A 27,669-nucleotide genomic window follows, 5' to 3' on the forward strand; every position below is an offset into this window, starting at 1 on the left:
TTAAATTAATTACAATTAACGAATTTGTTATGAATGCGAGATAATCGTAAAGAATTGTTTTAAAATTAATAAAAATTAGGATAGAATTGATAAAAAAACCTTATAACCAATACTCAACGGACTTTGTTCAAGGACTGCAGAATCTAAGAGGAGAGTAGGCAACCACTATTTCACACTTTGAATTAGCAAAATGAATCTTTCAATTTTGATCTAGTTTTGCCATGCCCCTCTTAAAACGGCTAAACCTGAATGTTTCTAGTTCTACTTTTAGTTTAATTACTTTTAGTGTAACAACAATCTAAAGCTGAATAACAACTAAAACTAGAGGGTGCTAGAGGTAGCACTACAACTAATCAACAATCTAGTGCTGAATAACAATTAAAACGGGTTTTATTTATTTTTAACTCTGTATTTTTGGTAATATTAAATAAATTAAGCAATATATTTCCAATATATTTTAATAAAATACATATTCATAAAATACAAAATAAGTGACCATCCCTTTTTGCTTTTGGCCACAATCATTCAAATATACATCTTTCTTTCACTACCTTTTACTGTCTGTAGTAATTTTCTTCTACACTTCTTCCTTCCAAAGTATAAATAAAACAATTATATTATGAATGTACATTAAAAAATACATGCATATGTATAAATACATAACAATAACAAAATCTGTATAAACACATTATTAATTAACCAATGAATGAATTTAGCTCTTCGTTTTTAAATAATGTTCAGAAAATGCCAATAATCGATATCGTTGCCTTAAATTTCTGGCTCTAACGTGCGGATTTGCTATTTCTTGGATATAATTTGATGGAAACCAACCACATTCTCCTCCACTTATTTTTTCCCCATAATACCATCCTAAAAATAGACCATAAATACAACTTCTTTAAAATCACATTACAAAAACTTACCATCAGCCATTTTTCTGTTAACATAAATGACATCTCCTCTAATTAAAGTTAATTCATCAGCTTGATTTGCGACATAATCATGAACGGCAGTAACTTGTGGACAATCCCATCTTTCATAAAGTGTCTCATCAGGATCTTGCGAATTGATTGGCATAAGTACATTTAACCATCTTTCTCTATCCGTGTCTGTATTACAAGAAAGTAACATTTCGATCAATTTTTCTTCTTGATTTTCCAATATAGTCAAAAAGAATAAATGTCTTCCCTGTGCATCTTTAGACGATAAATTTGGAGCAACATCCACGTTGATTTCGATAAAATTCCTGGGGCAATGATGAACAACCACGTAAGAATCGTCAACGCTTTTGTATTTAGCAATCATAAAGAGGTCGTTGAAAAGGAATAAGAATAAAGGAACTTTAGAAAATCGTCTTCCGAATGTAAGTTTTACATCTTCACCTCTTGTAACGAGATGAGTAACCGGACCAGATTTAACTAAATAACGCGAATGCGATGCGATATCAATCGGTTGGAATCTGCCGAAATCAATTCGACTCTTTAAAGCTAGTATTTCAGTTTCGCGTTCTTTATTTCTAGCTGCTTCGTTACATTGTTTAACGATTTTATTAATCGTTGCCAAAGCTTCCTGACACGTTATATATTCCCGATCAGTAACGCATAATCTTTTAAGTACTGCATCCAAAAGTAACGGCCATCTGGTTATCCTTTGCATTGGTAACATTAAAAACGAGTATAAAGTTAAAGCTTGACAGGTAGTGCTTTTTTCTAAACGTTCTAAAGTTTCATTAAAAATTGTTCTATCCCTAAAATAAATTGATATATTTTTAGATGGTTAATAGCTTTTTATTGGATATTTTTAATAAGACTTACTTAATTCTTTTTAATGTACTATCTAAATATACTTGATTTTCACAATATTGAACGTAGACGTTAAAATTTTCTTCAGCGTGCTTTTTGATTACATCGCAGATTTGGTGTAAGAGAATTGAGTCTTGCCAACATTTTTCTAAATCTTGTAGTAATTTTTCTGAGCAATTTTTCACTAAAATAAAAATGCATTTATGTAGTGTACAGAACGATCCTTAAATTACACAACATATTTTTCATATTTCTCAGAATGTCTTATTCTATAACATTTTAAAATAATGCTAAAGCGGTTTATAAAATTCGTATTGCTTTTGGACATTATGAAGTATATGTGCAACTATTCTGGATTTAAGCAACAAATTTGCAATAAAAATTTCAATAATTACTGCTGTAAAGACTCCAAATGAAGCTAATGCAACAGTGTTAAATGAAAACAGCCGTAATATCTGCAAGTTTGATAGAAAACGTAAGTTTATTCATTCAAAGAGATTTATTAGAGTTGATTATATAACAAATGAGTTAGCACAATATTTTACACAAAAATCTTGCTTTAAAAACCAAGTTCAGCTAATTCAAGAGTTAAGTGAAATCAACAACAACATCTCTCAAGACTATCCTGGACTATCTCTCGTTGTTGGCGAATTCTTGGATAACTCAGCCAACATTTGAGTCATAAAATTCTTAAAATTTGGTTATTTTTGCAACTTGCAAAATGCTGCACTGTTAAAGTCCGATTGTCACTTTTCAATGCGATGAAGTGGTAGAGATTAATGTGAGAATTATGAGTAAATAATTATTGAAACACTGAATAATTATGCAACAACTAAACCTTTCGTCATTTACCTGGAGGAATTTTTCCAAATAAAACTTCTTTTTCCTCATTTGATAAACATTCGGTGTTATAGAGATTCTTAATAAAATGATTATTTAACACATTCAATGAATTTAAGTATGAAGCTTCTGACGTCATCATTTCGAATTTCGCTTCTTGTAGTTTCTTTTGCGGTAAACTTAAAGTACCTGTAATTTCAAGTAATAAATTAGAAAAAACTTTCAAGATAAATAAAAAAATCGAGAAAATTAAAATGAAAACTTACTAAGTACGGCGGATTGCTTAACTTCAGGAATTTCACACCATAAAGTTCTCGTAATAGAAACGCTGTTTCCATTCTTCAGAATTAATTCCATTGCGCTTGGTCGAACTTGCGTTTCACTACTACTGTCATTACTGACTTCTTCATAATCAAGATCAAGAGTTTCTCCTTTACAATACGACTAGAAAAATAATTATCAAAATTAATTATAATTTTGCAAAATTTGAGTTTTTTACATACTTCTGATAACGCAGCATCATATAATTGATACAACGGTTCATCTTGTAACAATTGTTGCATTTCTCCTGAAATGATAACTTCGTTTTTTTCGGTTTTAGAATCATTACTATTAATACTGCTGGGGCTATCTTGGTAATAAGTATGATTATCATTTTTTAAATTATAATATTCTTCAGTCATATTCAAAAAGATATCGTTTCTATTATTACTATTATTTCCACTATTTTCAGTCGAACTTGTACTTGGAGTACTTGTTGGTCCTGATTGATAGAGTCCAACCTCCGCGTACCAACACGTGTTTGGTCTCCTGGGTAAATTGGGTAATGGTAAATCGTTGTTTTTGAATAACCCGCATTCCGCGTACCATGATGTTGTTCTTTTTGGGTCGTGTTCAATTGGATTTCGAAGTTCTAAAATAATATTAAGCGATATTAATTTATGTACTTGAGTTTACAAATGCGTTTACTTACCAACTTGAACTGGTTGATTTTGTATGGTGGGAAGTGGTGGCGGAGGTACCATCGGCCGTATTGGACTAGATTTAGGAGTTTTATTTTTAACTGGAACCGAAGGTGATACGCTTGCCTTGCTTTTATCGCAAACTTTTTCTTGTTCATTATCGACATCTATTGTGTCAGTCAAATAAAAAGTACTTTTTGGTTTATTTAGTTCTTGAGTAAGTTCACTTGCTGATTCAGCTGACAATGACATACTTCTTCGGAATTTTGTAAAAAATCTCTTTTTAGCTTGTTTTTCATAAATGACTTCAGTAGCTTCGGTGTTTGTTCGATTATATTTGATATTTTGGTAGGAGGAATTTTCTTGCGAAATGCTTTGATACGGAGATGATGATTCATTGTCAGACTTGATTGAACTTCCAGATTTATTTCTATTTTCTGAAGCGCTAGGACTTGATTGTTCTTCTTTCGTCGATTTATCTAAATTAACTAAATCAGTTCGAGATTTTCTTTTCGTCATTCTACTAAGTGATTTTGTTATATCATTCTTGGTAAGTAATCGTTTCATACGTTTCCCAGCTGATGCTAATCTTGTAAAAACGTATGTCTGATTATTCGGTGGATCTGGTAATTGGGTATTTTCCATATCCACTCCACTATCACGCTAAAAAATCAATATTATACCAAAGTTAATGAGTTTTATTTTTAATTTTACCATGTTAGGTTTATTTTCGTAATAATCAGAGTCACTATCAAATGAGTCCGATTCATAATGAGATTCCTGATGCTCTCCATTTGCTCGAACACTTTCGTAATGATGGTAGGAATCTGCATCGTCTGCGAATAACAGATAAATGGTTAGTGCTTTAAGTAGTAGACATTTACATGTATTTTACATAAGTTGGCAATCGTATAAATTCCCCTTAACCCATAAGCGCGCACTAAAGACATTTTCTACGTCCATATAAAGAACTGGTAGAATGTTACAACACTGCTTTTGAGACTGGGAAAAACTTGAATAAAAAAATGAAACAAGTTACACTTTGTAAAATTATTATTATCCGTCATCATTTTTCAAAATCTGATTTGTAATACTGGAACACTAAAATTAGCAGAATTACTGATTATTTTATTTATGCATCGCATTCCTTGTTATTTATACTCGCAAATACGGAGAGAGTAATTTTTGGCATTTTCCTACATTTTTGAACAAGGTTTATTGATTTTTGGAGCTATTGGGTTGAACAGAATTTCTGATTCACTTAGTTCGAAGTGGGTATATATTTCTTATCGTCTATAACAGGAAAATACGTAATGAAAATAATTAGTCATTTTAAATTTTTTTGGAAACCAGATTTTTCTGGTCTTTCGTCTGCAAAATTGAAGTTGAGCCGAATTTCTGGACCATTTAATTTAAACTACATCGTATTTCTCATCATCAATAGCACCAAATATTAAAAAAAATAATTTTTACCATTTTAAATTTTTCTGGAAAACAGATTTTTCTGGTTTTCCTGTAAATTTTAGGTTGAACAGAATTTCTGGTCTATTTAGTTTAAACTACATCGTATTTCTCATCATCAATAGCAGCAAATACAGAAAGAACATAATTTTTGCCATTCTTAATTTTTCTGGAAAACAACTTTTGATAGTAATATATCAAAAAATTTAATATAGGGGAATATAATTTACAATTATTTAAAAAAAAGTTTATAGTAACGGTCTTTTGTTATTGTGCAACGAAACTGCGCCAAAAATGACATCACCAACTGCACTGGTAATCACACTGCGTGACTTTGATGTAAATCTGACGTAATTTATTAATTATTAAACAAAAAAACAAAACAAAAATACGCAATCAACGTAACATTCCCATAAATTTCAAAAGACTTGCAAATATGTCTTTTAAACTTTTATATATAAACTGTCATATAAAATGATTTATGTAACCAAAAATATCCTGTTTGAATCGTACTTATGTGTTATAAAGTTTTTACGGGTAACGATTTATAAGTTGGAGAATTCACTTAGAAACTTTCTCTTTATGTAATCGTTTTTAAAAGCTTTAGGTTTTTCCGATTAAACGAGTAGAGGTGAGACCTTAAGATTTCGGCCTTCTTTAGTAAAAACTTGGAAGGTTACCAAATGGATTTAAAATGTGTTAATGAACGGAAGACTACAATTTCTAATGTTAGTCATAATCATCAATATGAACATCCTTAGTAATTAAATAACCATTAACTTAAACGAACTAAATTAATTAATGCAGAAGTTTTGGAACCTTGAAAGATTTTTCTCATTTTTACAAAACTATTTTTAAAAATTATATCGAAGAATTTTTCCTGTACTATATTGATTATCTATGTGGGACGGTAGTAAATTAGAACATTATTGAAGTGTGAAAGAATAGAAAATGTCAGTTCGCACGGTATCGAACTCTTTCTAAGGTAGACATCCGCTTTTTCACGAAACTTTCGTTTTTATCTAGAAAATAACACTCTTTTAGCACACCTTTTAAGGAATCGTAAAAAATATCACTCAGAATAAAATCACGATCGTTCTAAATAAATAATACAATCAATAACGTCGTGTATCCAACCCACACGGAGTAACAAGGAGTTCGAGTAGAATAACAACTATGACCCACTAGGTATATTTTTATTGGTGATATCATAAAAGGGTCAATTTAGCTTATTAATATTCATATTTAATTCATATAAAGTAATTCTTATAGCGAAGAAAAATTTTCATTCAATCATAACACGTTATACAACACCACAAGGAAATTTTATATTCAATTTCATGAGTGTAAAGTGATCTAACCATGTTATACATGGATGATTAATTGAAATATACGTAACGTGAACTTTGATTTTCGTAACACGAAACATACTCAGTAATGTAGGTGATGATGGTTTCATTTTTTATCATATAAACGTTTAGGAAATATTTTAATAGGTATGCTGGTATTTCTGCTAATTTAAAATGCAGATAGGTAATTGCATATTGGAGAGAAGTGAAAAGGTCTGGAAATGTTAGCAACACCTAGTCACCAATAAATAGATATCTTTGAATTGACTGCAAATAACCATGAAAGTAAAACCTACTAATGTACGAGACAATATTAGAAAACGTCTCGGTGAAATTTGATTACAAATTTATCTGCTGATAAATTACGAATTAACTGATAATTGATGTGGTAATGATTTATTAAACAGTATTCATAAAATAAGATTTTTTTAGAAATGTGATTGAATCAAATTATGGGATAATAAGAGATCTAAATTAAGTGAATCCGTGCATGTCAAAAAAAAGATGTAGCAAGCTGATAGAACAAGAAGTGAATTACATACTTCTGTAGTTTAGCCGGTGTAATTGCAATTTAGGAGTAAAAAGCTTTTTGTGACTATCTTAAATTTTGTACAGATAGATCTTAACATTTGGATATTTTTATAGACGGGGTCCGACAAAACGTATGTGTCCTTCTCAGTCATGAGGCATACGGATACTTTAAGTTGCTAAAAATCTGCGTCCAATAAGACATCATCCACTTGGTAAAAACTTCTTGAACAAGGATGCTTAGAAGCCGAAAGCAACAAGATTAAGTATACTCGGCACTACAACACTCCGAATTTGGATACACAAGAGGAGCAAATACAAATGTTTGAGAAGCTCGATGATCATTAACCAGAAGGCAGTGACACAATTTTACCTTTGCCCAGTCTACGTGGGTCCTTCCCAGGTAACAAATAATGGATTTCAAGTAATCAGTCCACAAATTGATATATACTAGACATAAATGTGTTGTTGTGGTCAATCCGAGATTTCATCCGTTCTTCACCAGATTCCGACAAAGTCAAGCCATCTTCAGACGAGGCAGCAACTAACAAAAACCAAACAAGAAAGTTACTACTGGACATAAATATATCGATACCAAATAGCCAAGAACCTTATAAAAGGAGTGAACCTTATCATCGATATCCTAACGCGCAACATTATTCGGATGTGTCATAAACCAATACAATCCCCAACCCAACAGCCTAATTCAAGCGGATTCTATTTCCAATGCGTCCAATACAAAGAGTATAACTGTACCACTCTATCACAATCAGGGCGGAATGATTTAGTTCTCGACTACCCCTGACAAAGCTTTCCACATCACAGTGACTTCATTAAGATCATTTTACAATTCTAGGTTATCTTTATAATTGTCTCCAATTAAATTGCTAGACAAACACTTTCAATTACATCATCCATACCAGGAAAAGCATTTTATGTTATAAAGTCATTTCGCGTCAAATTCCGAACAACTGTTATGCCATTTTTGAAACGACTCGACATGAAATTCTAAAGACCTTCTCTATTTACTGGATATGTCCAAAACCTTATTCGCACGTGGGTTGATATACAGAAAGAAGAGAGACATCGTTCACAATGGTCTATACTGGCGACGCCTAAAGAGAAACTCACTAGTGGATTTCAAAACGTGTCTTCGTGCTTAGGGTTGGCAGCAAAGGTACGGAACTGTATTAAAGGTTATTGTTGCACAGTACTTAAGACAGATTACCACAAGCTAAGCTTCCACTGTGTAAGTCTTAAACATGAAATATCTACAGCGGTATCAACCGGTACAATCCAAAAATGGATTTTTGGATGCCGTATTATACAATTTAAATGTACATAAAGCTTTGACCCAAACGGGGTGTGCGTGGATGTAATCTGGAAAAACATTTGACACAAGAAGACGTACAAAACTTAGTCTCCCGCATTCCATAAAATTTCCTGGCTGTGAACATCTAGTTTGCGCACGTGGACATTTCACACAAAGAACGAGATATTTGAAAAGATTTAGATGTTTCTGAATTCAGAATATTCTATAATTTTCCAAAAAAAGAATTCAAAAATATTAGTTAAAAGTATATCTTCTGACGTAAATGAAAAAATGAATCACAAGCAGTTTAAAATAGCTTCCAGAGCTCATTATTAAATTGTTAATAAGTGGTCTTCAAGGCAAATATTGGAAGACCAAGGTCGACAAAAAAGAGAAACCAGTAAACTTTGGCATTAAAAAAAAACGAATCTACTAATATAAAATCAACTTCTAATAAAAACCACAATAAATCGATTTATTATCACAGTTTAACACTTAATGTCTGTATCTTTATTGATTGTGTCTTTACCTATATGACAACTGATTTCCTGAGTTTCTAATTGTCCCAACACGAAGCTAGTCTTGATCTTTGGCACAATCCTGCTGATTTTAACGTCACCAACATTCACGTAAACTGCGTCTTTTTTGGTAACTTGTTCATCCTCGCACACAACTTTATTATTATTTAAAAAATCTAAATTTTGATCTACATATTCGATATACAACGACGATGCACTTGAAATATAAACCAAATCGCCTACATCTCTACGCGGTTTTCTTATCGTCGCTGGCAAAGATCTCGGGGGCGGTTGAGGAGGAAAATTTTTCTTTTTCTTTGAACTTACACTGGAATGCGAACGTTTTTTAATGGAATACATCTTCGTTACGCACGAAATGAAAGAGGTCACTTAATGTTTTATTTAAACACTGAATTATTAAAAATTAACATCTTTTTAAATGTTATGTTATGCACTAAAGATTTTTTTTGTGTAATATTTCGCGAATTTATGCCGGATATTTTTGCTAAAATCATTGTAATGTACACCGTTTGACTTCGCGGCTGCAACTGTACGCTGCCAACAGAGAACTTTCACTAGTTCACCTTGCTCTGAAGCGTTGAGAATGGTTGCGAACCCAACCACTGAATGTAGTTGGTATATATCCTTTTGTACAGGGAATAGCAAAAGAGTCGGATCATACTAAAAGATATTTTGAATTCAAAATTATTTTAATTTGATACTGTAAAGTGTTTAATCTTGTCTTAGATTTCTTTTTATTCTCATTAAATATTCCAAACATACACCTGTAATTATAGTCGCGCCATTCTACCTACAAACCGGTAAAATAGTGAAGGTTACAAAGTTAAGTCATCACCCACCAGGAAAACAACGCCGTTGTTCGATGAAAAATAGAACAGTTAAAATAGAAGGAAACCTGTTTCTACTTATGACACATTGTAAAGACGCACATTATCATTACAAATAAGGGAGTCACTGCATCGATTAAAGAAAACGAGATATTTTACTCTGTTTCAAGTTGAGCAAGTAATTACGTTTTTAAAGACATCAAGGTTGGTTTTGTTATGAACCTTTAAAAAATCTTAATCCTTGAAACTTGAGAAATTCTTTTCAATTCAAATTAATATTCTATTTTTTTTGTAATGTAAAATTCTTCAAGGTAAATTCTAAGAATTCACCTAAACTTATTTCTCAATTGTTACAAAAACGTCGAAATTAAATTCAACACGCGTCACGGAGCTTCCTTTTGTGTTGGAACGTAATAACAACAAGTGGAAACTTTTACTTTCACCAAGAAACAGATAGATAGTTTATTTGATTGTGCGAATTTAAGAAAATTGTCACGGATGCCACAATCAATCGAAGTCGATTTACGTAAAACCGAGGTGAGAATAAACTATAAATAAACTATACACAACTCGACTACAAGAAATAGAGAAAGAAACGGAAATTGGAATCAATTAATGATATTAAAAAAATCGTCTATAAAAGTTTGTCAATCAAAACAGTAATTTTCTTATTTCTTTGTCTAGGGTTTTTTTTTTTAATTTCACCTCTCTCTGTTCTAGTTTAAAGTTTAATTTCCCTCGTTAGCAATAACAAATCTTGATAGGTATGGGAATTTATAGTATAACAGCCCCTATTGTTAATGCAAAGAAAGACGACACTTTCTCTACATTAACGTTAAGAATCAAAATCCAACCGCGATGTATTCAAGCTCGAATTCAATTAAATCTTGGTTACTTTGTACAATGCGGCAATTCATAACCTTAACCCGGCCAGTAAGAATATCCCATGATGTTTAGAAGAAAACAAAGACTGCAAACTCAATTTTGTATAAATCGCAAATTGTCTTTTCTGCAAGGTAAACGCATAGAAATGTATTTGAATAAAGTTACAATTAGGGGTAAAAACGGGGTTAAGGAAAAACATGAATGTAAAACATAAAGTTTTCAGAGTCGAAATTGCGGAGACATTTCTAATAAACCAAAACTAATTAAAACCATGTCATAACCTTAATTAGCAAAACAAATAATACATCAACAGAAAATAATAAATTTATAAGTAACAAAATACCGCTTTGCTAAAAACCATAATTGTCAGAGTGATAAAAGTGCTGGTGTAATTCTACATAGACTGCACGTCGCGTCTTTAAATTTTTGTATAGGTAAAATGATTATACAGTACGCGTCAAAACAACCCATAACCATCACTGTTTATCTCGTAGCATGAATTTGAAGATAAACATTGGTAAGAAGGTCCTTGGCAGTAACTAAGTAGCTAAGCTTTATGTTTATAAGGTTATATTAGATACCCAAACTTGAGTCCTGTGGACTTAAATACACTAAATACAGTGAATTAAAAGGTAGCCCTATGTAATCTAGCGCAGACAGTACAGTATCATGTAAATTTGATCAGAAACCATGAATAAATCAGTCATTCCTAAAACGGTATTCTATATTTGGCAAGATAGCATATGGTTCTAGTCGATGCACGTGAGTTTATACCTAAATTTACCATTATGGCAGTGCAGTTGCTGCTAGATGGGAAACTTTTAACTCAGTGGCTAAATGGAACGATGACTGAGACTGCTTTTTTGCAAAAGGGGTCTTACGCAAATCGCAAACCCACGATTATGGACGTATCTTCGCAATTGTTCTCCTAATCCTATCCATCTGTACTTCTTGGTGGAGATGGCTTCTCCACAGTAGGTCTGATTAAATTATTGGGTGGCGATCAGATTTTGCCTAAATATATATTGGATTCGATTCCTTGATTGAGTTTAGAGTTATGGTCAAATTTTGAAAGTGGGGGTATTTATGAAGGAGAGCTTTATCTAATCCAAATGTTTAATACAGCAAATCTGCTTTATGTTTATATTCTGTGTTTTAGTAGATCTTACCTGTATCTGTAGAATGACTTTTCGACCATTGCTCCCTTAGCTGCTGAGACCATTCAGAAGTTTTTTTGCTGATTTTTTGTTTTTCACGAACTCTGCAAATAGCAAAGGAACGGTTAAAAATATAATTATTAAATTCATTACAATGTAACAGAAAAACAACCAAATATTTTAAGTGGTAGAAACTGCAACATAGCGGCTAATTTTTATTATAATTGCAAAAGGAATGTAGGTTGTTATTAACTACGACTTTGATATAGCGGTGTAGCAATTAAGCTGAATGCTTTCACAGATATTCCGCTATTTTTTTTCTTTCTAATGGTTAAAAAGTGTCATTGAAGTGAATGTATTCTACAAAAACATATCTAATTATGTACTTTCTGTTTAAATCTATTTTATAAAATAAAAATTTATGTTTAATATAATAAAATACTCTCTGTTACCAATACACTCGGATATATGCAACAATTTAACAACCAACCGTTCTTAAAGTTTTCTTCAAGACATTCTTTGTGCTATTCTGGTTGTCTACACTAACGTATTCATCGCCAATGATTTATATCTGCTTTAAAGTTTCTCTGTGGGTCAGTAACGGAAATCAAATTCAACGAATCCCACCACATAAGATTTATTGAGCGTTGTTAATCAATTGAGTTAAATGTACTTTTGTACTGTTGTCGTGTGCCCATTTGCCTTTTATGAATTGATTCAAACGTGAGTGTTACAAAATACTCAATTGAATGGCATAGCTTGTCTCAATTCAATGAATTTAATAGGATTCCATGGTCTTTTTAGTGTGATAGAAAAGCTGGCATAACAAATTAATTTTAAAAGTACTAATAATTAACTTCTTACGAAACAATTCTATAAATTATAATGAACTAGTTACTTGTATTCCTTTTATTTTACGAGAATATTAACAGTTACTATTAAAGTAGGAAAAACCACTCCTTTGAATGTCAATTATGTTAATTGGTATCGAGTTAAAGGAAATAGGATTGGTAATTTCGCTTCTGAAATAAATTGCTAGTCCTTTAAGAAAGTTAATCTTGACCCATTAATTATTATTGGAATAAAACTGTTCCTTTGGGTTTAAAACTTTAAAAACTAGACAGTAAAGTTGCCTCATCGTGAGGCAAGTTAGTATATAGTTACCCAAATCAGTATAGTTATTCTGTGGCCAAATGTTAACCACAAGTCTGTGACAACAAACTTGACTGGATAGAAAATATAACGAGGATTTGACGAAGAGATGATGTAGGTTTTATAAGGGGCTATATCGAAGCAAATTTAAGTAGAAATTTAAAATCTTAAGCTTACTGTATTTATCAAGTTAGGAGGTATAAAGACTGAATTAGTTAGGTTAGGATAAGAGGTCGACCTCAAAGAATTAATGTATGGACTGTGTCAAGATTTTTTGAAATTTTGGAGGTTTAAAAAACTTTATACGGAGTTGTCTCAATGCCAATCTGTTAAATCAGAAGACATAATGGATGTAATGAAGATGTTTATAGAAATCTTCAATACACTTCTAAAGAAGTAGAAACTTGGGAGAGGCTTGGTGCAGGCATAATAGAGATTTGAAATGAACTGTATCATAATGCATCTATCAAGTTAAAGGCATAATTGACATTTTTTACAGAGAAATGATGAAGATCTAATGAGTACTCTGTAAAAGTTGCCTTTTATTATTGTTATTCGTTAAACAATTATTTCCACTTACAATGATAAAAAAATAATAATATAAGAAAATCAATCGTGTTAGTCATAACTGATGATAAAATTTTAAAAGCACGTTATATTGCTTTAAAAGTATTAATTTTCTATTTTAGTCATAAAATGATTTAAGCCAGTTTATTCTTTAAATTTCTCTGACGTAAACACCTAGATAAGACATTTTATTTTCGTCTGATTTAAATTTAAGCGTGTATGAATCATTCTGATAAAATAGCAAAAACATACATACTGTATCTACGTAAACTGTAAATAAATACTACGTGAAAAATATTAATATTAAAATGAATAAAACTTACTTGGGTTTATATTGACTAAATCCCAATTCTTCCTTTTCATCATCGTCCGGTAAATCTTCCCATTCATCACTTCTATCACTTGAACTAACACTGGTCGTTTTATAATTTAAAACGTCTTCAGTCCAACTGGGAATAGATCTACCGTACAGACTGTTGCTTTGTTGATCCGAAGATACAATAGAATCCCTATTAGATCCCGATCCCCATCCTTGACCCAAAACTTCGTAATTGCTTTCGATATCGTCGCCATTAATTCTTATCCGAATCGCACTTCCAATTGATTCATATCCGTTTGAAATAATTTCCGGTAGATTATGGATGGTGTAGTAAGAATTTTTCGCAGGAAGTGCCGGTGGGTTATTTTCAACTTGTCTTTTTGGAAGTGGTGGTGGATTTTGATCATGATGACAAGGTAGAACTTCATAAATATTTTCATTTTTTTCGACATCGATGGGGTTAACGGCTTCGTAACCATCATCTTCAACTTTTTGTTCGATATCTTCATACTTAGGTTGAACTGGATAAATGTATGTATGTTTTAGTTCTTCGTACATTTTTTCGCAATTTTGATCCGGTTCTGGCATCTTTGGTTTGATCGTTTTAATATTTTGACTGTTTTGCGGTGATGAAGAATTTGGTGGTATTTTAAATGTTGGAGGTCCATCTGGAGGTGGATTCACAACATCGTATAAATCTTCTTCGGTATCCGGTTGAGTTGGAGATTTATCGTAGCGATAAAGAAACGATGAGTTTGGTTTGTATTCGCTGATATCTAGGTTTAAAGTTTGTTCTGAATGGAATGTTTTCGTTGATTCTTTAAAATGTTTTTGATTGAGGAGTTCGTAAGCGGATTCGCTCCGTTTTGGTTTTTCAATTGGAATGTTAATGTTAATGACAGGTACTTCTACGTTTTCAGACTTTTTCTCTGTTTCTTGCACAATTTCTTTCTCGATTGTATTTTTTGGATTAATCTCAAGATGAGTTTTTACTTTAAATTTTTTCGTGCAATTTTTTGTTATTAAATCCATCATTTCTGGGGTAAACTTTTTTTCGGGTACTTTCGGTTTGGGTTTGGCTGAAATGTTTGGAGGAACGGGCGCGCCCTCCTTTTTTGAATCTCCACATTTCTCAAATATTTGTATCGCAGCTTTCACGTTTCCCGCACTTTCTCTTTTGATATCCTTTTCCTCAAAAGTGCTATCAACTTCATCCCTTTCTTTACACTCTTGCGTCAACGATGAATTTAGTTGAGAAATTCTATCATAAACATCGTTACATTTTTCGTTTGGTTTTGAATGAGATTTTTTCACACTAACTCTTCTAACTACAACGGTTGGCTTTTTAACATTAAACACCGGTTTTTCTTCTGGTTTAAGCGACATTCTGATTTTTACGCTTGGTTTTTTAGTTAGTTTATTCGAGTCCGAATTGACTCTCTTAACAAATTTCGCAAATTTCGGGTCTTCTAAAATCGATTTTTTTTCTGCAATCATCTTATCGAATTTCGAAGTCAATTCGGCAACGTTCGATCCTTTAATTGGTACTTTAGTTTTGGCTCTATACGCCGAAGACGATCTCTTTATTTTATAACTTATCCGTTTCGAAACCTTTTTTGTCCCGTGTTTATCATCCTGTTCAAAATCTACACTTCCTTTGGTCGGTCGCTTATCTTCAATAATAGTATCGTTTATCGGCTCTTCTATTTCACAAGATGATAAGGAGAGGTTTAAAAAGGCCGCGCGCGATTCCTCGATTGAACGTCGTATTACTGTTGTTGAATACAAGAATGAAGTGTTTGATTTCAGTCCTTCGAAGGGATAACTCGTTTTCTTTTTTTCGATGTAATTACTCAATTGCGTTTCGTGCAAACCCGCGGTGTCCGGCCATACTACTGGATTCATAGGCAGTGCCATTCTATCTGCAAAATAAAACCGTTTTATCTTATCAATGTGATTAAGGCATTGAGAACATGTTGTTTTTATGTGTATATGCGGCATTAATTCTACAAAATAGAATATCGCCAAAAACATTTCCTGTCTTATTTATGTTTGGCTATCATATTTATGTTATTTATTTTTTTAGTCTGAAGTAGGAAGTTTGTTTAGATTAAACAATGCTTTATTAAACTTTGCGCGAAATTACGCAGTAAAGAACAAACAACGGAAAACATCAACAATTAAAAAAGTAACATTAATTTCAAACCTTAAAAAAAGAGGAAAAAGTTCAGCTGAAAAAGTGTGATGAACAATAGTAGGTTGTGAAATATGCGGAAGTTAAAGTACGATTAAAGAGTGAAGTCTTGTACATAATGTAAATTACGTGAACAAAATCACTTTCTCGACTTGTGGTTCAAATATATCTACTTATTGTGTTTAGTTTAATTAACACCATTATGATAAAAAATTGGAAACAATGTCATCTACTAAAAATCATATCAAATAAGTGCGTTATCATAATTTGATTACAGATAACTAAATACCGTTTTTGTTTAGGTTGTTTTTTTTGTTAAAGGACAGTTCATCATTTACGGTTAACAGAACAAAACCGTCATTAACCATGCAGTTTTGAGTACCGTTTCACAAGACAACTAGTAATTCTTCTCCGTTACTTCATACATTGAGTGATTTGTATGAAAAAAAAAATCGCAGTTTGAAATTTTTTATTCCGCTTTGATTTTGCAATCAAAATTGTACTGAAACGGATTTGAACGGTTTATAAACGATAATAAAAATGAACACAAACGGCATAATGAACAGAATGTAACGGACTAAATCCTGTTAGATCCTAGATCATAGTTTTCACACCAAGGTATACAGAAAAGTTTTCATCAACTCCGTTAAAATCCAACCAGAAGCCGTTCGTTCAGTTAAGCGCAGTTAAGATTAGATTATAGATATAATTGCACCTATTGTGATTTATTTTGGTTTCTTGATCTGTGAAATTGAGGAAATCAAATTACTCTAAAGTAGGTAGATTTCTATATAATCTACAATGTATGTTTAATCATTTTTTATAGAAGTGTGAATCATTTCTAATAATGATTATCTTAAGGACACGTTACGGTCTATTAAATTTTTAGTGAGAGGCGCTTAAAAATAGGTTTAGAGATCCAATTTGTATTTATACGTTTCGTTTCGTTTAATAACTGTCACAAAAAAATCTGAAAGGAAATTATTATTAGAACAGCTCATATTAGGGTTAAATGAATCTGGTCAATCTTTGTTTTAATCAAAATATAGTGTTAGTTCTAGTTTTAGTGCAATGAAAGGTATACAATAATCGAACGCTGAATAACAATTAAAACTAGAACTGATACTAGCATTAGAACTAACACTAGACCTACAGTTCTAGGTATCAGTTCCACTTTAGGTTCAATGAAAATATACAACAATTTAGCGCTGAATAACAATTAAAGCTAGAATTATCGTCTTTGATTTATATATCATATAGATAATATAATCAGCTGATCTTATGATATTGTAAGATTAATATAGTTGTATTACAGCTGAAGTTATATTGAAGGTTGTTGACACTTGATTAATTGTTAAAGTTCAAGATTCAAGAAATTTCTTAACAACTGTAAGGTATAAATTTTCAGCATATGAACGTAAATGTTTGAGAACTATATACATATCTTTTTTGCTAGATCAGTTTGAATTTGGAACGTTTAAAATATAACCAAAAAAAGATTTAAAGTTACATTTATCTTTATAACACAAATAATTTTCCGACAAATTATTAAACAATTTCATCTATATTATTAATTTCAGTTAAGTGAAAGTATTTTAAATCATAGCTTAAAGAAAAATATTTTTTTCTCAGTAATGATGTTATTAAAAAGGGAAAACGAAGTAATGAAAGATTAACCTGTTTGCTTTACTACTGAAAGTTCTCCACCGGGTTTAAGAAGAAGTTACGATCAAGGGTTTCGCCTCGCTTTACTTCTTATAAGTTGTAGCTGTTTTGGTTCATTTCACCGCGCCTTTCATCCGATAACCATCTCCTTGTTTAAAATCGTGACTTTCTTTAAAAGAGGCTGAGTGCGCTGCTTTTAGAACACGTTCTAAAAGTTTATTGCAACTTTTTTCTCTTTGATAAATTAATATTCAAAGAACTTCGGATTTAATTTTCGCAGAAGGAGAATATGGATTTTTACATATGTAATGTTTCGATCAAAAAAATTTTCTGATCATTAAAATTTTCGTCTCGTTTTCTTTGTTTATTGTTTTGTAATGTGTACCATATCGGATATGGAAACGGATGTGGTTATACTTTAATGTCTTGAAGAGATTATTAATTAAAAATTAATATACTACTTAAGTTCAAGAAAAAAATAATTTGTGACCTCAATCTTTAAGATCATTTATCATAAAGATTTAGATGTGACATTAATAAAAAGAGATTTCTTTTAATCAACCCAAATCGCGATTAGACCGGAACCAAAAATAATTAAATAAAAATAAAAAACAACTCAATTTCCTCTTTTAGCCAATTCAAGTTAAAACTACTTAACACTTTAATAAATCCTTTACACAAATTGTGACGGTCTTTTTTTAATCATGCTTACAACACAACCACTTTGAATTTTGCAATAACTTCCTGTCCAGTAAGAAAGAGATTGCAAGTTAATAATAAAAACAATAAACGTTTTGCATTTAAAATTCGTTATTTGAATCACGTATTACGTTGTCCGTCAAAAAGGACAATTGTTGGATGAGAGAAAATGAGAAAGTGGTCTCCACGTGCTTTACTTTTTTCTATCTATTGTCAATTAACAAGTCCGTACGCGCCGATAGATAATTACCCGAATAGAAAATTGATCAGGACTTATACGCTCAACGCAATTCCTTCCTTTAACCGCTTATGGAATGTTAACACCCGGATAGATATCGTTTTAAATGGAATTCAAAGACGTGTTTATGGTTTGAAATGTGGTCATGTGGTTTTTAATGGGATTTTGTGTAATACTTATTGGGTAGTGTAACAACAGAAAGTACGAGGAAAAATTAAGATACATTTTTTATCTAAGGAAAAATTAGTCCTTGGAGATTAAGATTAAAAATGGAGAGCTTTTAGAATAGGAAATGTAACAGATTTACGACTCTTAACTATAAATTATATCATAAAATAAAAGAAACAAAATGTTCCGCAAAATAAAGCGATAAAGTTCGTAGTTTAACTTTAGCACCAAAATTGCAGCTTTCATTTTATCAGTATCGATAAAATTATCTAAAAATAATCTGCAATTTATTTCTCAATTATCGTGATTAGTTTTACTTCTCATGTTTACAGTTACATAGGTAGAAATCGTTTCTTTTTGAAAACTAGGTCGTTTTATTAACATTAAATTATTTTCATTTAATGAGTATGTATTTAATAAGAATAAATTAAAGTATTTTTTTGCGTATAACGATTAAAAAATGATGAAAAATAAAACAATATCAGCCACTCCCTCCTCATCAAATCTCACGGCATGTCGGTTAAAGACAAGTTTTGTACTTTCCCAATAACGGATCTTAAAAGACATGAGTAAGCTCAGGTATTTTCCAAAGCGACCAAAACGAAGAAGCGAAGACGTGACTCATTCCTATCACCACTGTAGGGCTAAAAAGTCAGTGTCGTCCTAGAATATCAAGTTTTCCTTTCAAGATCTCTTTTCAGGAAGTAAACTTGTAACATCCAAACGAATTTACTGTTTTAGTGTGTCAATTGGTACCTTTAACAGTGTTAAAGGTCATTCGTGTTAAATGGAGAAAGCTTAGATTGGTTTTTATTCTATAAGAAGGAAATCTTGCAATATTTATATACTTAAAAAATAGTTTCTGCCATTACAAATGGTGTTAATATTTATTTGGTAAATATTGCAACATTAGAAAAAGAGGTGTGGTGATGTTAAGTGGCCTGAATACTGAACGAGAAGCGTTCCAAATGACAAAGTACTTCGGGGTTAAGTTCGTTGTGTAACTTTCGAGACAATGGAATTTTAATACAGGGTCAATTAGCTGTTATTCGTCTTTGCAAAATTGATTTAAAATTTATTTTTAATACAACATTTTAGCATTTCAATTTAAGACTAATAAAAACATCAAAACAAGAAATAATGAAATTAAAAAGAAATCAATGACTGTTGTTAAATGATGATTACTTTCTTTCAATTTGCGGATGCAACCATAGAAAGAAGAAAATTGTAATTGTCGATTAATTTGCTTTCTATGTTAGAGAAACATATTTTCTCTAGTAAACACACAGTAATAAGTACTTAATAATACAAAAATTAACGCAAAATGTTACCAAGCTAACCTTTAAATTCAGTGGCTACAAGAATATAGAATGAATCACTTAAATGTGAAAGCAAAAGACATATCGATGAATGGTCTAAGAATTTTCCAAGTACATGACACATCTCGTGGTCTGTTAATTTGTTTAGGAATCATTATCAAGTAAATGACAAGCTTTTTGTTAATAATAAAAAAAAATTGTTTGTAAGAATAGGTGAGCAGATAAGGATAAGTGAGAGTATTAAAACAAACAACTAAGTAGGTCAATTTGAAAATGATTAACATCCGATTGAAGACACAAATGTCAAACGACTGTGAAAAACAAACGACAAACTAGGCTTTTATGCAAATGCAAATGTTAATCCAAAAGGTTTGTCCCGTTGAAAAATGCAAACGATTGTGAGAATTCTAATTATTTCGATTTGCTTCGTCTTACTTAATCCTCGCAACGGTTTGATTGCGTTACGCGCATTCTGTTGAGGTTTTGCAATATTTATCAGTTTGCAGAAGTCAGCAATGTTTACAATACGAGACGCAAGGTACACAATGTTGTAAATTAGAATAAAACGTAGTTAATTGACCTGATTTGTTTCTCTAACAACAAATTCAATATAACAATCATAAAATTATTACAAAAAAAACTGTATGATAAGTAAAAATAATTTTAACCCATAAAAGTAGATATAAATGAAAAACATCTGGTTAAATGGAAAATATTACTTTATAGTAGAATAAAAAATCTGGCGCCTTTAGACATCCTGTTTGCTCGGACACGTTGCTGCCATAAGTCTGTATGTAATAAGTTCGGAAGTGTTTTAAGTACTTTCTTCCTTTTTATAAATAACCATACCTCTGGAATAGTTAATTATTACTTTTCCTGAATGAAGAAATATTGTTTTTTGTACAGTGCAATGGGAACGATAAGAAGGAAGGAAACGACATTTCCATTAGTAGTAAATCCTGAAAGACTATTGCGTTTTAATTATAACCACTTGCCATTACATTTCTTTGTGCTTAAAAATTCTATTCTAATCCTGGGAATCTCTTACATAAAGAACCATTCAACTTTTTAGTAGCTAGAAGATAATGTATTTACTATGGGAACATAAATTGTGCCGTTTTCTTTTCTACGTAAGTTAAAAAAACTTTGTTCATAATGCCTACATAACTAATAGATGATTTATTGCATAAAATACGTATCTATTAACATCTCACACCTTAACCTTGCTGTTATGTTATGAACGTGTATTTATAGACCACAAATAATGACATCACTCGACACAGACCACACGTTATCTTTGACGTCACGTAAACTGTTGATCAATAACCAACATGGATTACAATTTAAGCAACTTAATACATTTTTATTTAAATCGTTTTCTTTTGGAAATCATTAATAAATTTATGTTGCAAATTATTACTACTACAGTTTTGTCTGCACTTCCAATTATAACAATTTAAAAGAAATAAATAAAATCGTAATTGCATCATTTTCTCTCTCTCTCATTCTCTATCGACAAATCTTAAACCCAGAAAGAATATGTACACAAATGTTAATTTATATTAAAGGGGACTTGACAGCATTTAACACCATGAAATATGTTCTTACAAAAAAAGGAATCGATTCTATCATTCTGTTATGATGCAGTACAGCGCAGAAGAAAATCAAATCGATTATTGTCTAAAATTACTTTGACAGACAATTCTGGAAAGATAGACTCACAGTAAAAGGTTGTTATAATGAAATCTGAAGCTAAGGAAAGATTTAAAGTACAAAATCCAGAAAGCAAGAACTGCGTGTACCCTGGATTGATGTTGTTTTCGGCAAAATTCACCATTCCTCTCCATTAAACCCCAGTATATTCGAAGTTGCCTGTGGCAGTCATATAAATAAGTTAAAAGGTCACACTCAGAACGCACATCCGCTTAAGCGGGATATTTCCAGTTAATTTTGAACCCTCACCAACAGTTGGCAAAAAAATTATTTACTGCACATAATTCATCAATTTCACAACAAAATGGTTAAATAAACTTTATCGCAAATCAAATAAAAATCGTTACAAAATATGTTATTTGCAAAACATCCAGTAAATTATTTAACAAATTAATCTTCTATACTTGGAATTTATAACAAAGAGAAAAATAAAAATAATCGCTGTGTTTAACATGTTGTTGTAACAAAAAAAATATTGATTATAAGAAACGCTGAGACATTGACTCCAACAAACTTTTTATTTGCAAAACAATCTTAACAAAGAAGATTTAAAAAAAAATTGCATATAAAATCGTTTAATCATCAGTCAACAAGTTTAATGTATAAAACTGTTTCGATTATCCAAGTGCCGCTTTTGTTAACATTAACCTTGGATTTTACATTTGTCGCGTTTTATTGCTTTTATTGTCTTTATGCGGTTTTATTAGTAACATATTGTAATTTAATCATCAAAATAAAAGAAAGTAATAATCAAAGTCGGGTTTTTATAATACTAGAATTATAACGGGTTCTTAAAAACTTTACAAAGAAACGTTTAACAAATTTTCTTCAACGTGTGGTCTCTTCGTTTTGTTGTGCTTGTTTTGTTCGATCGAGGATGAGCACATATGGTGAATGTAAACTCCTGTAACTTGTATATAACGACGTTGTGCATACTGAAGTTATGTGGAGAAGCCATTTAGAATCTGAATGCGACACGGTTCTTGTCCAGTTTGAAAAGAAAAAGACTGTTCAGAAAAATTAGTTTGATGTGTGCAGCTGTTGCAACGCTTTGAGGTCATTACCAACCCAGCTATTACAGCAATTGCTATAATTAATTAAAAAAAACATTAACAGATAAATAACTCTATAATCTCTTTGTGGAATTGTCTAGAGAAAATTTTCATACTTTTCGATGTTTGTTTGAAGAAATCGTTTGAATACAAAATTAGCCACACCTTTATCACGCAAATCTTCGTATGTAGGTCAATGTTATGCGTTAAACAAAGTTTTCATCCTTAATCTATTACGAGCTTAAATCGCGTTATGTTATGTCGTTAAATTAACCGCCTTTGCCTATTTGCTGGTTCATTCGTTCGTTACTAAAAAGGGAACGGTAGGTTGTTGACATCATAAATGCTTATTATTAAATAAAGCCAGACGTCGACTACTTAGTATAAAGGCGGTTGAACCAGAAACACTTATAAGCATTAAAAACTTTGCTTCTGTGATATTTGCGGAAAGCTTATAAAGTTCTACGAGGTTAAATTTCACATTTATACAATTCCGTTTAATAAATTGCTGAGTTTTGAATTAAAAGTTAGACGTTCAAAGTTATATAATATTTAAGAAACGGACTCTAAATTGTAAATAGAGAACACCAAAGAATTCTTTATGTTTATGAGCTCTCAATTTAATCTTTAGAACGCCTTTTACGCGCGATAATAAATATGAACTTTACGTCCCGCAATATAAACAAACTGAAAAGATAACGGTGGCAGATAAAATTAAAACTGGGAATCGTGTTTCTTTTTAAATAAGTGATTTTAAAACTAAAGCATTCGTTTTGTAGACGTAAATAAAAAAAAGATAAAAAGGTGTCCATTAGAATAAAAAAGTAAGCATTGTTTAAATTACTTAGCTACGTTCACGAGTGTTTTGAATATTAAATACTTTACTTTATTACATAACTTAATCATTATTTTTCAGTCTAATATGAAGAAATATAGCCTCAAAATAGCACTTTATGAATTAGCAACCAGCGACATTGAACAGAATTACCATACGCGTACCAAGAATTCAAAATATTCTCGATAATGTTCGGAATTTAACATTTTAATATTTCAATGACCAACTTGGTATTGGTACCACCGATTTACATTATGTGAAAGTGAAATACAGTTTTAATCAATAATGGCGTAATATAGAACTATTAAATGATTTCAAAAAGTTTATCTCTTAGTTTATAATTTATGGTAGTAGTTATATTGATAAATAGAATTTAATTAAATTTTAGATTGAAGATAAATCGTTGAGAAGAATGAAGTCGTTGAAAAGAATAATAACAACATTTCAGTTCGAAGTCACTTTTAGTGAAAATCTTTCTTTTATGTTATTCATTATTGTAATATAAATGCTGCAAAAAGCTCTACATAAACTTCGAGGGTCATAAAACAATCACGCCGAAGTTTATTACACTAATAACTGCCAAACTGTCTCCTTGTAACAAATTGACAATTATTATTTGTTATTTTTGGCATGCATTTTATTTCATGTTAATTTATTCGTTAGTTCAATGTTGTTATGAGAGAAATTTATCATTAATTTTGATTTCTCTCTTGTGTGTAATATTTCTTTTTTTTAGTAATAATGAAATTTAAATGTTGGTAAAAATGATTTCTGATAGAAAATGTTTTCAGTGTTCTAACCCATCGTTAAATATTTCTAACTTATGAGACATAAAATAGAACAGATCTCATATTTGACATCTATATAACATTATTACAAGTTATTATAGGATCTATTCACGAATCATCTCCAATTCCAAACAAGAACATAAGATTTTTGGACATCGAAGTTATTTTGACCTAGTTATGTAAGTGTGAAAAAACGTTTCATCAAAAAGAGATGCAACTTTTCAGCATCCAGCAGAATATAACTTTGACATCATTTAAAAAGAGACAAATACTTTTCTAAAGAAATTCTTGAAGCACAGTTTAGCAAAAACTGAAATTAGGAGAGATACCTAATAACCTATAAATCATAAACTAACTTTTAAGCTTTAAATCATTTGTTTTCCTAGTGACAAAAGCATACAGGTTTAGACATAAACATGCTGGATGTTGTGGTCACTAGGAAGATAGATGAGGGCATGGAACTGGGCGTGTATTAGGAGAAGACACATACGAACAGGTATCCACAAGTTTCGTCCCATTGTCATCCACAACAGAAGATATCAGTGATCCAAACCCTATTCCAACGAGAAGAAAGCAACGCAAGGAGAGAGAAGACACGTTAAATTCAGGTGTGATGATATTATAATACGATATAGTACAGTTAACAAAATTCGGAACTCACTTCCGATAGCTAAATCTTTCCGGTTTAGTTCCTTCAAACTTGTTTCTGAAGAAGGTTGCAACAAGGCATCCGAAACATCAACATGGCTTAACCCGGAAGTTTCTAGTTCTAAAGGTCTACTCTCGAGTTTTTGTTCAACATTTATATTACTTTTTTGTTTGCGAACACAAAATAGCTGGCAGAATATTCTGTACTACCAATGGAAGACTAGGTACTGCTATCCAAGATAGAGATTGAATCAAGTTACTTTCAGAACTGAAGAATACGGGGAAAAGTAAACATTGATGTCAAAATTAACTAAAACTCACTTTTAAGTTAAAACCGGAGAGCTGCATTGTTCGTTGCACCAGATGTTATCTTTGAGATCTACAAAATAAATGTTCAATGAAGAAAGGTATAAACACCAACTTCTCCTTCTAAACCAAATTGTTCATGTACCAATATAATGTTGATATCGACGTTTTTGGGGCTCGTGATATGGCGTATATGGAGACAAATACAAGAGTATGCAAGAAAATACAATTATTTCAAGAAATACTGCTTTCAATGTACAACTCGAGCCCCCTTCATTTGAAAACTTCATCATTGAAAAGGTTAAACTTCAATCAATAATTCCCTTCAATCCATTTTTAGAAATTTTTAACTTAATCCAAGAATAGTTAAAGTTTAAATTATGGTCAAAAACTACAAATGAATAAATGAAGAATGTGGTTATTTTAATACATTAATTAATATTGTTGCCTTTAACTGGAATAAGATTGGAATTATGGAATCTGGAGTTAGGTTGGATTATCATTGAAAGATTCATAATGTAGTAACTAATAACTTTATGCAAACATTATATATCATTGCTGACAATTTGGGCAATTTATACAAATTCACAGTGTAACTAAGCATTTTATAAAATATGTTTGTTTGGGTTGCTTCTTATCGCCCTGAAATGTAAATTGAAAGAGATTTAATACATGCAGCTGATATAACATCTGCATACCGCGAACTGATATCAACAGATCTGCACTTCATTTAGACAACATTCATTCTTGGATTACAATCTTTGCTATTTTTGAGTAACAATTGAGTAACATAATAAATTTGACGTTTTGGACCATCACCAAAATACAACAAGATAAAAACAAATTTTTCATTTCAAGCATCACTGATCTGATGTTTATAAAACACACCATAAAAATTTTGTTGGTCAATTTAATACCCAATTTTAATCTTTTTCGATTAACCTGTTTCAAAGACGCCGAAGAACTTGTTTACCTTGAACATCTGACATACAATCCTATTCTCAAGCTGTGGGTAATACCGTGCAAAATATCAATTAACGATATATCCAACAATCGCCGATAACCATTGAAATTAATATAACAATTACTTCACTATTCCGCAATAGATACAACAAACACTATTGTGTGACACACTTAAAAGCGGTTTATAAGAAATTAAAATTTACAAACAAATTAATCAGTTTTAAGTTAAAGCATAATGAAATTAAAAAAATCGATAACTTACCGATATTTTTAAACTTAATAAACTATAAAACTTTACAGACACTTCACATTTTTTAAATGATTTCAAAATGTTATAATAGATAATGTTATCGTTTTTTTAATAGTTTTGTGTTGAACTGCAAGTCATATACTGAAGCACTTTTAACAAAAATCACATGGTCTGCAAAAAATTATTAAAATCGCTGTTATTCGAAAATCACTGATTGGTCGAGCGAAAGTAATCGATTTTATTGGAAGAACTAGAAACACGGTCTTTTCAAATACGTAACTTAACACCATAGAACGTAATCGAGTTCAAAGAAAAGTAGGACCGACCTCTTGCCGTTAAGCGCATGGACTGTCGCCGTATCCTGTTGCTTGGAGTTAGGTATGGTTTCACCACGTCTGCGCAAGATTCTGCCTTAAGGCTCTCCGTTACGGTGGTGGATGCATTCTTGGGATTCCGGACTGGCAGACTTACCAGAAGAAGTCTTTTGACGTATTCTTTTGTGTTGTTACCATTCATGAGAAAAACGGTCTTTCTTTTTATGATTTATTAACAAGTAATGAATTTTCAACACTACATATTGATTTATATTTTTTTGTTAGATTTTATTATTATACATTATAAATGACCTTCTTATTTTTATTGCAAGAAAACTTTCGTAATATTTGTTACTAAGAATCTTCATTATCTGCGTTTGGTAAAGTGATCCTCTTTGGTTCTCGGAAAGAGACTATAAAGAAGAGACGACGTAAAGTCAACCAAGATTCTTTTCTACTTCTTCATCGTATTAGCGGGGATGAATGAGCGAGGAAACCAGTACACGGAAAATGTACCAACAACTACAAGAATGCTGTCGCAATCACATTTATGCCACCGCTATAGGAAAAAAAAATATATTGACGTTGCAAAACTATACGGCTTGATTGTGTGAAATTCCCGCCAACTATCGCTGTAGTAAATGAAAGTTGTAGCAATTTAACAGAAGAACCACTGTGGTTGAACGAGTTTATGGTGGTATTACATAAAGTTGATCGATGGATGGATTTTGATTGAAAGTATTTTTTTATGTGAAAAATTAGAAAATGGAATGTGATAGATATCAACGAACTAATTTAAATAAAATTTTTTTATATA

General features: G+C 31.3%; 2 protein-coding genes and 1 long non-coding RNA gene across 5 annotated transcripts in view; 2 read left to right on the forward strand and 1 right to left on the reverse strand.

Moving 5' to 3' along the window:
• The window catches only part of LOC111426018 (acyl-CoA-binding protein-like), a 76,450-nt gene that overhangs the window by 37,873 nt on the left and 10,908 nt on the right, over positions 1-27,669 (forward strand). The gene's annotated exons all lie outside the window — the stretch shown is intronic.
• On the reverse strand, positions 441-27,146 carry LOC111426058 (Ephexin). Its single transcript, XM_023060406.2, has 11 exons — positions 26,551-27,146; positions 13,705-15,622; positions 11,675-11,766; positions 4,319-4,440; positions 3,616-4,267; positions 3,146-3,555; positions 2,909-3,086; positions 2,655-2,831; positions 1,815-1,986; positions 924-1,747; positions 441-870 (listed from the first exon to the last, which is right to left on the reverse strand). The coding sequence occupies exons 2-11, from the start codon at positions 15,615-15,617 to the stop codon at positions 713-715; spliced, it is 4,698 nt and encodes a 1,565-aa protein (XP_022916174.2). The 5' UTR covers positions 15,618-15,622; positions 26,551-27,146; the 3' UTR covers positions 441-712.
• LOC111426059 (uncharacterized) lies at positions 23,146-26,113 on the forward strand. Of its 3 annotated transcripts, none has more exons than XR_011639695.1 (3): positions 23,146-23,572; positions 23,665-25,625; positions 25,666-26,113. It is a non-coding gene; the product is annotated as an uncharacterized lncRNA (long non-coding RNA). The 3 variants fall into 3 exon arrangements; XR_011639696.1 differs by having other exon boundaries at positions 23,147-23,572; positions 23,665-25,146; positions 25,208-26,113; XR_002707776.2 differs by having other exon boundaries at positions 23,177-23,572; positions 23,665-24,229; positions 24,320-26,113.

Source organism: Onthophagus taurus, chromosome 2 (genome assembly GCF_036711975.1).
Source record: "Onthophagus taurus isolate NC chromosome 2, IU_Otau_3.0, whole genome shotgun sequence".
In the NCBI taxonomy this organism is placed as follows: domain Eukaryota; kingdom Metazoa; phylum Arthropoda; class Insecta; order Coleoptera; family Scarabaeidae; genus Onthophagus; species Onthophagus taurus.

Coding starts and splice junctions, on each gene's coding strand:
- LOC111426058 (XM_023060406.2), bottom strand. CDS start 15,617: ATGGCACTGCCTATGAATCCAGTAGTATGGCCGGACACCGCGGGTTTG. Junction 3,556..3,615: donor AAATCAACCAGTTCAAGTTG/GTAAGTAAACGC, acceptor ATATTATTTTAG/AACTTCGAAATCCAATTGAA. Junction 1,987..2,654: donor ATTTGGAAAAATTCCTCCAG/GTAAATGACGAA, acceptor TTTTTATTTTAG/TGAAAAATTGCTCAGAAAAA.